The following is a 10,246-nucleotide window of genomic DNA, read 5'->3' as shown; positions in this document are numbered from 1 at the left end:
ATGATCTCGCGAAACGGATGGAAGACGTAAATTTCTTACAAACATCATGGTGGGTCTCACCAAAGTTCTCACTGCATGAACTTCTTGCCAAAGGGATGCGGATTTCCTGCACTGGATACGTGGAGCCCACAGTGATGTCTCTTAGAAATCCAACCCGTCCATCCGTTTTTTAGCTCATCTTAGAACATGAGGCCAAAAGTCAACCATATCCGTTGCTTCCTTTTTTTAAAAAATTTTATTTTTATTTTTAATTATTAGCTTGTTAGTACACCAACTCTCAGTTCACACCTCACTGTTAGCCAGAGGTATCTTTCACTCAGTTCACACTTCACTGTTAGCCAGAGATACCTCAAATATAATGTAAGTACACGGTAAATGAGTAATGGTTACTTTTTACATCTGTTTGAAAATTCAGGCATATTTCTGTTTGGAAAACCGGTCCAAATGGACTGGTTTAAATTTGTGGGCCCTATTGTGATATATATATATATATATATGATGTATTTGTGCCGTTCATCCATTCTACCATAACATTTTGAGGCATGAGCCAAAAAATAAGGTTAATCCAACACTCAAGTGACCCACACCAAAGGAAACAGTGGCCCTAAAAAGTTTTTAAGGGTAGGTATTTGATTTCCTAAATCCTGTGGTGTAACCCACTTGAGCTTTGGATCTTCCTCATATTTTTGGATGATGCCCTAATTTCAGTTGGGATAATGGATGGACGGTATGGATAAGCCACATATATCATTGTGGGCCCAACGTATATTTCACAGCATCGTCGGTTTTTGTGCTGAAAAGAGCCAGCGTGAAATCAAGCATCAATGCTACTGATGTAATTACCGGGGGAAATTATTATTATTCATTTCCCATGCATTTACCATTGGTTTGGGAATTCAAACGGACCCTAATGGAAAAAATGGGTAGGTAAATTTCTACTGTTGAAACGTCCCTTGGTCAACAGTGATGTTTATATACCATCTATACCGTTGATAACCTCATTCCCACTGGGATGAATTGAAAAACCAAATATTAGCCTGATTCAAAACTTCTATGGCCCCATGAATATTTCGACTGTGGATGCCTCAGTTTTGGCTTCTTATCTTAAAATGATCTCAAAAAACGGATGGACGGGGTGAATTTCTTACAAATGTCACGGTGGGCTCCACTTAGGTTTCGTGTCCCATTCATGAATAACCATTTCGATTCATAAGCAACTTAGGCAGTGTTTTAATGGGACGCGGATTTCCTGCGAAAGCCTCTTGCAAGAAGTTCCTATGTTGGGAACTTAGGTGGGGCCCACTGTGATGTTTGTGAGAAATCCTTCTTGTCCATCCGTTTTATGAGTTTATTTTAAAACACATTACCAAAAATGAACCGTATCCAAAGCTTAGGTGAGCTGAAAATGTGATAATTAAATGTCTACAGTTGAAATATTTGTGAGGCCATAGAAGTTTTGATTCATGCTAATTTTTATTTTTTTTAAAAAAGGAATGATGTTATTAACAGTATGGATGACATCTAAACATTACTATTAAACCCAGGATGGTTTCAATGGTAGGAATTTCCGTAACTACATTTTCCTTTCATAGGGCTCACTCAAGTTTTGGATTGGATTCATTTTTAATATCATGTCATGAAATGAACTCACAAAAATGATAGAGGGAAGGATTTCTCACAAACATCAGAGTGGGCCCCACCTAAGTTCCCAGCACAGGAACTTCCTGCGGAAGGCTTTTGCAGGAAATCCGCGTCCGTTTCAATGGGCCAGCAGATCAGAACCATTCATCTACCTCCCATCAGTGGTTGGGGCCAACACTGCATAATTGGCATCCGTCCAAAGATCCAAACCATCCAGACATGGACCTCTCTGCTTGATTGTCGAATTCATCCAATTTTAGCATGGTGCACATTTCCGTTGGGGCCCACTGTACAAACGAGGGCTGGACTATATACGCGGTGGAGATTCCACGGACCACTATTTTGGGTGGTCCCACGTTTCAATATTTTATTCAATTTCCGCGCAAGAGAGAATCGGAGATTTCCATTTCTAGTAAATCTCCGTTTTCTAAAGCACGTTGACCGGGCAATTGTCGACTGGTCTGCGGAATGAGAACGCCAGCTTGATAGTTTGCCACCGTATTCCATGTTGTGATGTCTCTAATAATGCACACGTGGCATTCATTTAAGACAATCCATACCATCCAAATAGTAAGCCCATCCCTCGACGGACTGTGTTATGAAGTGATGCAATTTCACTGTCCTTAACTCCAATTATAATTTTTCATATTGAAATGTCTTATCAAGTTGAACGGCCCTAATTGATAGCCCAGATGCCATATGCAGCGTAGATGGATCATAACCGCAAAATGGACTGATCCAACGACCCTCTTTCCACCTAAAGAAAAAATCTTTGTTGAGTATTGACCATTGGTTCGTTAGATGGCCAATAGGACTCGAGCTCATTGTAATTTTCAGTTGATGAGTTAGGAAAAGGATGGGCATTACCTGAACCGCTTGATTAGAGTGAAATAAATGCATGATAGGCGTTGTAGCTCCATTTACGGTTTCTATCACGTGACAAGTAAGGTGTGCCAAAATTGAATTTGTAGTTTAATTCAAATTGAACAACCCTAATCACCGAGATAGGCAAACACGTAGCATTTGATCGAGGTTGATTGAGGCCGGTCACCTATTTAACTACTCGCACAATATGTAGAAAAGATCAAGCGATATTTAGATAGTAGGGTTCGTCTTATGATGATGGGTTATACATTTACCTTCTGTACGAAATGATTTTTAATATAGATTAAAAAAAAAGCCTAGAAAACAAAAACCTTGCAATCATTAACGAAGAATAGCTGCAAAATAAATTATTGAATGGAGAATTGAATTTAATGCATAAGCATTAATTTAAATTATAGTTAAGATTATCAACTACTTGATCAATGCTACATATTATACTAAGGAATATAAGTAGCGGACAAAAAGTAAAGGATCACATTAAAAAATGTAATTGACTAGGAGAAAAGTATATTAATTATACTAAGGAATGTAAATGATAAATAATTAAAAGATATATTAGGTTTAAGTAGTTTAATACGAGATCCTCTGTTTCACTGAACTTGTGTTTCACTAAAATCGAAGTCCTCTGAATGCTTCGCATATTCTGATAGCTGTTGTAATCGTTTTAGAACTACATGGCTTCAAATGTTTCCCACTATCTAATAACTGTTGTAACTATTTCAACACCACATGGCCTTGAAGACTTCATTTTAAAACTTCATTTTAAACTTGTCACTTATCTTAATAATCATTCTAAACCTTTTTGTTGACTCGACCACATTTCACTTTGATCGTTTGATCAACTTTTTAAATGACTCTTGACTGTTTGATCGACATCGTATGTGATTATTAACTATTTAATTAACCTCATAAATGACTATCAACCACTTGATCAACCTCTTAAACAACACTATTACTTGATCGGCCTCCTCAATAATTATCAACTACTGGAATTGACATTTTGAGTGAACTATCAATCGCTTGGTTTGCCTTAGCTATTTGAATTGCTTTTAGATTTCTCTCAACTCTCTAACTAATCCATGTCTTGTTATAAAGTCGAACATGATTTCGTAAAAAGCTCCAAGCATCTCTCTCAACATCCTTGAGGATTTTATTCCACAAAATTTTTCCCTTGTCATAGCATGCGTTATCGGACATTGGATTTCTCAATAACGATCATGATTACGGTACAACACTAGGTACAATTTTTGAACGGCCATCAAGGTGCCACAAAACCAAATTTGCCCTCCGTAAGAGCTGTGGTGAACTCGCAGCGCCGTTTCTCCGAAAGGGCGAACGCTGTTACGTTCTCCGAACGTCCCGTGAGTCGGTAGAAGTTTCCAGCATAGACGGCTATTTTGACGGCTTCCCTCTCTCTTTCCCTTTCCCTTTCCCTTCCCCTTCCCCTTTCTCTCGCTATATAAACGCAGCGCCCCTTGTCTTTTCTCTACGATCTTCTTCCGTTTTTCTACAAGAGAAAGAGAGAAATAGCTTCTTTGTCATTCTACAATCTCAGCCGTTGAAATGACTCGCTCTTTCTCGAATGCTAATCTTCTCGCTGCTATTGCCGATGGCGTCACTCTCGCTCTCACGAGGTAAGAATCGTATGATGTGATGATTCGAAATTTGAAATACTTTGTTTGGGCCCCAACATCCGTTTCGGCGCATTCTAGATGGTACATACCTGACAATTCTATGATGCGCCGGCGGGGGGTGGAACTGGAAAGCGGTGGTGGTTCGTGCCAGGGGAGAGATTTCCCACACACACGAGAGGATGATCGCGGCCAAGAGATTGAAGAGATGAATCGTTCCACTCGTGCACACGTGTGAGAGTTCGAGCCATGTGCCAGATGGGACTATTTGAACATTCCTCCCACGTGGGGCATACTTGGGTGTTAAATATAGGCCGTCAATGGTTTCCTTTCTAAACCGTCTATTATTCTCGTACAGGAATGAACGGCCTGATTGGTGGATTGACCAATATTTCAGGTGGGCCCCACCTAATGATTGGCCACTACCTGGCGATTCACCTCACAATTTATCCTCGCGCGAATCACCACTACATTCTATCTGGCCCACTCATCAGCTTGGCCACACACACGAGGAAAATCAACCGTCGGATCTGGTCCACGTTCCATAAAGCAAAAATGGGTGACATGTGATGATTGGACCGGATTGATTTTTGGGCAAGGGCATGTCCTCAATGGGGACCAATAGATGAATGGTATGGTCCTTTCGCACGTGTCCTACGTTGGCACGTGATCCGGCTTTATTTTGAGCACGCTTCTTTTCTTCTGATTGCCCTCAATCATCTCGTGGAGTCTATAAGCTGCGCCTGGCGCATTTTAGCGATGACTCATCTAACAATCTCCACCCACCACAAGAGGATTTTCTTTTTTTAGCCCTCGACTTTCCGGAATTCCGTAGCACACAAACTAGCACTATTTTATTACCAAAAGTAGATATGAAGGTTGTAGATGTTAAAAACGGTGGGTGTAAATATCAATTTCTCAATTTTATTTTTTAATTTTGAAATACAGACGTGGATATTCGACGGGAACATGGAGCGTGGGGAGAGGGATTTCAAAGCAAGTAGAAGATACGAAGAAGAAGGTGACGATGAGCTTGATCAAAGACCGAGGACCCGACACTTCTTCTTCTTGGGTGCCCGACCCGGTAACGGGTTACTACAGACCCGGCAACCGAGTTGTAGAAGTCGACGCGGCCGATCTGCGAGAGTTGCTCTTGAACCAGAAATTCAAATCTCACCAACAGTAATTTATGTACCTGACGAGGAGATTTTTCTCATTTTACTTCTTTTTACGCACTAGGATTCTTCATGTACACGTACGATGTCTTCCATGAAATTTTGATCGTGCGATTTTTTTTAATGAAATAGGAATGTTTGAGTATTTATTCTCCCTTTTCTGCCCTTTTCAGTTTCCATTTTTCTCCAGAAACGTTCCACTACCTGCACTGGTTTTAAGACTCGTCCGAGTCAACTCAGACTTGTTTCGACGCGATCCTGTTCGACAATGTGATTCGCACAATCCAGGGAGGGCTCGGCTGGACCTGTCTGAGTCAACTCAATTGAGTCATCTGGCCGAGAATTTGTACCCCTCGTGTTTTGAATTCGAGCGCTAATTGCGTATCCGAGTAAAGGATGTGGGGCCCACTGTGATGTATGTGTATTATCCATGCCGTCCATCCAATTTTACAGCTCATTTTAAGTCATGAGCCCAAAATTGAAGCATATCCAAGGATCAAGTGGACCACAATATAGGAAACAGTGAGAATTGAACTACTACCGTTGAAGTTTTGGAACAAGGTGATATATTTGTTTTCCATTCATCCATGTCTGTGTGACCATATGGACAGGTTGGATGATAAATAAACATCACTGTTGGCCCTAGGAAGGTTTCAACGGTTTCCTGTGGTGTGGTTCACTCAGCTTTGGATATGCTTTAATTTTGGCCTCATGCCCTAAAATGAATCCATACAATGGATGGACGGCGTGGATAAGACATATATATCACGGTGGGCCCCACAGAGTTTGGAATACCTAGTTACTCAGGTACCTGTGAATTCTGACAAGTGGGGACCGTGGTTCCGCAATCCAAGCCGTTGGTATGATCTGGTTTGACGTGGATAAGCTAGGTCTCTTCTTCCTCAACTAGACAAATAAACCTTTTGATTTCTGGCCTTTTGATAAACGGCCAAAAAAAGCAAAAATAACAATGCACATTGAAGGGTTTGGATCACTGAATCAAATCCATTATCGCTTCTTTTATCTCTTCTTATTTCTTCTCTTTTCTTATCTTTTTCTCTAAAAAATAAAAACCGTAATGGCATGAGTTCTATACCAATCAAAGAAAGAATCATCACATCTTGACCGTGAATTCTGCATGAATCAGTACATCTTGACCGTGAACTCTTACTTTTACACGTTGAATGTGGATCATTGCTCGTTACTTTTTACCTTTCATTTAGCGGCCACAAATTGAATGGTTAGGATCACCTAACAAATACCCATCCCACGAGATGGTTTCAGTTACATAGACTGCGTTTTCATGAGCCGCTTATGATAATTCCCACTACACGTGGGCTGCAATCGATAGGGCTGTACATAGCTGAGTCCAGTTGAGGTAGGCAAAGCTTGGCTTGAATCTTCCATGCCGTCCATGAGCTCGGCCTCAAGCTTATCATTGGAACTTATCTTGTTTGCCAAACATTTCGAGTAAAACTCTAAGTGAGCTAATGGATCGGGTCAAGACAAACTTACCCGGAGTCGTGCATGCTTCCAACCCAACCTAACCCACCCAACTTGCATTTGATTCAAAAATAACCTGAACCAAGTCACACCCCAAATCAACCCAGCCACCCGATCCAACCTAACCACTTGACCCAACTAACCCAACTCACGTTTGACCCAACTCTCAAATCAAATATTCAATTAATTGCCAAGAAAGAGAGGGACTTTGAAGCTCGGGAGCATCAAGTTAGGTAAGGAAGGGAACCAGTAAAAAATGGAAAGATAGGTTGGATTTAAGTTATATATATATAAAGTTGAGTTGAGTTCGAGTCAAATTGAGTCAAGATCTATTGTAAACGAACTCAACTCATTTTCAAAACGAGTTGAGTCATATGAAGCGTAGCTCACCTCAAGTCGCCGTTCATGCTGAGCCAACCTAAGGTAGATCAAGCCGAGCTGAGCAAGTTTTTTGAGCTAGCTTCTCCTTCTTTTTTTTTTTATTTTTTATTTTTTTAAACGTACACACACCCCCACACACACTCACACAGCAGCGAGCTGGCTTGGCTTGTATACAACCCTAGCAACCGAGGCCATCCGTTTGGCAACCACCAAGGATGGATTATGGCACCCTAAACATGGTCCTTTATATGGATGGTTAGGGATGGTGATGGGCTAATTTCTATTTAGACCATAGTTTAAAATTTGAAAAGAAAAAAAAAATAAAAAATTCAAAGTCAGAGATGAGGTTTCATCAAGACTCAGCCAAACTCGATTGGGCCATGATTCAGTCAAAACTCTACTTCAAAACAGATCCACAAAACTCCATAAAATAAAATAAATTGACACCGATTTACTAACAAAGACTTTCGCAGGTAGGTCCTGCCTGGGAACTTAGGGCCCACCCATGATGCTTGTGATAAATTTACTCCGTCAACTTATAGGAGAGACAGTGGGGAAGAAATGCCTACACTTGAAACCTTTTTGAGCTGCACCTTGATGTTTACATACCATCCAAACCCTTTATAAGGTCATTCACAATTGAATGAAATGAAAACACAAAACGTTAGCCACAAATTTTGTGGCCATACGAATGTTTTAATGGTGGATGTTGAATCCCCATAGTTTCCTTTTGTGTGGTCCACTTGAGTCTTAGATCTGGATCATTTCTGATACCATATCCAAAAATGAGCTCCCAAAAAGGATGGACATCTTGGATTTCTCACAAACATCATGGTGGGCCTCACCTAGGCTACCGGCGTTCTTGCCAAAGGCTTTCGCAGGAAATCCACGTCCAACATAAACTAAAGATAAAACTCCGATGTGTTAGTAAAACTCATCATTATTTATACTCCAAAAATATTAAATATCAGTGAAAAATTGGACTTTTTGGGAAAATAAAAGCACGTGCGACTTTTTGGGAAATCAGAATTGTCCAAGTCAACTAAGACTCAAGAAAGCGTGTGAGTCAAGCCGCCGTACTTTAAATTAACAATATTTACAAAAAACATTTGACATTCCAGTACTTTTTCAAAAAGGCACCTCATTAATGGAAATAATTATCATTCCACCACCTTTTCTTACACTTCTCTAACGCCGAACGTGGAAGTGGAAGCGGAAGTATATGAGTCACCTGCTTGGGTGGGTTCCACTGTAATGTTTATGTAAATGCCACCACAGTCACTAGTTCTGTCCTCTTATGTTATGCCAAAGGTCCAAAAATGGATGGCTCAGGTAGACCACATGATTGGAAAAAGTGTATTGGGCAACGATAACTATGTAAACCTTTTCTTTTGTATGGCCATCCTGAAGCACAGATGAGCCTGAATTTTAGGCATTGAGTCTAAATTTTGGTTACGCATTTAATGGTTGAAGTGTATTTCATATGATTGTTACGGTGGCTCTATAAAAATTAAGGGCGGACATCTCTATCGATTGTTGTTTTTTTTTTGGTGTGGCCCCACCTAAATCACAAGTCAGCTTTTCATTGTTTTTTTTTATTTAAAAATTATTATTATAATTTGGAGCATAAAAATGAGATTACACATTTAATGGTTTGAGTGTATTTTGCATATGCATCACTTAAGCCTTACCAAAAATAAGTCCAACCCTCTCCAACTGTACAGAAATTATTTAGGTAAATTGGATGGGATGCTACTCTACTTTTTATGTGATCCAGTGTGATGTTTAAAATCCAATCCGAACGTTAAATATTTAATCTTATATTAGGCCAGAGATTAAAGAAAATCAGTCTGAGATGTGATTCTAGAAAGCCACACCAAAGAAAAGAATTTGGAAAGATACACTCACTCTTGATTTTTATAGGGCCCACCATGATAATTATATGAAATCCACTCCAATTGTTAAATTCCACACAAATATTAAGGTTGTGACCTAAAAATCATACCAGTACATTATTCATTATTCACGTGGGCTACACTAATAGAAACAATTTGGATATGAGTAGTCCATATATATACTTTTTCCATTCATATGGACTACTCCATTCACTAATGGAGCGGTTTTGGAGTGATGCACCCCACGGCCAGGTGCATTTAACGGAAAAATCACAATGGAGCCCACCTGAGCCACCCACCTATTTGTTGGGATGGCTCCCTTTACATAAGCAATGCAATGCACAAGATAGAATATATTATGCGCTGTGAGTAAACTAAGCAGGTTTATTAGTAATCTTGATGTAGAACATTGGAAAGCTATAAGTAGAGTTCTGGATTATGTAAAAGAAACCAAAGAAATGGGGCTATTCTACTCAAAATTTCCAACCTTATTGGAAGGATATACCGATGCGAGTTGACTATCGAGTATAGGGGATAACAAGTTCACAACATGATGTATATTTACCTTAGGAGGTACAACTGTTTCTTGAGAATGTAAGAAATAAACTTGCATAATGCACTCAACAACGGAGTCTGAGTTCATACAACTAGAGGGTTGAGTCTTGGAACTCTTAATGAAATCCAGTATATAAGACAAGTGTTTTAAGTAATAATGGAAACATTAGAAGAATTTCACTTATATGAACATAGAAGTGATTCCGCTTCTCATGAGAGTTAGAGTTTTCTTAGGATCACTCATGAAACAGGATAAGAACATGACCATTAAAAGTGTTAAGTTAGTAATATAAGGGAACTCAAATAACGCTGATGCTATTATGTGTATGGTATCTTCGTTTGTGTCATTTAGGAATAACTAGTTCAAAGTTATGTCTACCAGGGATTTCGACAAAACTTTAAAATACTTACATTAAGAAAATATTCAAATCGTAAGATATCTTTTACTATGCATAAGAGTTGTCTTTTATATTTAGTAGAATTTTTTACTATTTCTTTTAAAATCCAAGTGGGGAATTGTTGAAATTTTTGGTTTAAAAATAAATAAAAATTAAAAATTTCATTTTCACTCTAAAACAAA

The 10,246-nt window shown here is 39.3% G+C and overlaps 1 protein-coding gene across 1 annotated transcript; it reads left to right on the top strand.

Moving 5' to 3' along the window:
- Positions 1 to 4,003: 4,003 nt before the first annotated feature.
- On the top strand, positions 4,004 to 5,481 carry LOC131225656 (late embryogenesis abundant protein Lea5-like). The gene is made up of 2 exons (XM_058221222.1): positions 4,004 to 4,160; positions 5,106 to 5,481. Exons 1-2 carry the CDS (start codon positions 4,090 to 4,092, stop codon positions 5,341 to 5,343), a joined length of 309 nt encoding a protein of 102 aa, XP_058077205.1. The 5' UTR covers positions 4,004 to 4,089; the 3' UTR covers positions 5,344 to 5,481.
- The last annotated feature ends 4,765 nt before the right edge of the window (positions 5,482 to 10,246 follow it).

Source organism: Magnolia sinica, chromosome 14, assembly GCF_029962835.1.
Source record: "Magnolia sinica isolate HGM2019 chromosome 14, MsV1, whole genome shotgun sequence".
NCBI lineage: Eukaryota > Viridiplantae > Streptophyta > Magnoliopsida > Magnoliales > Magnoliaceae > Magnolia > Magnolia sinica.
Note: the sequence above shows the minus strand (reverse complement) of the source record. Positions and strands in the feature narration are given on the sequence as shown.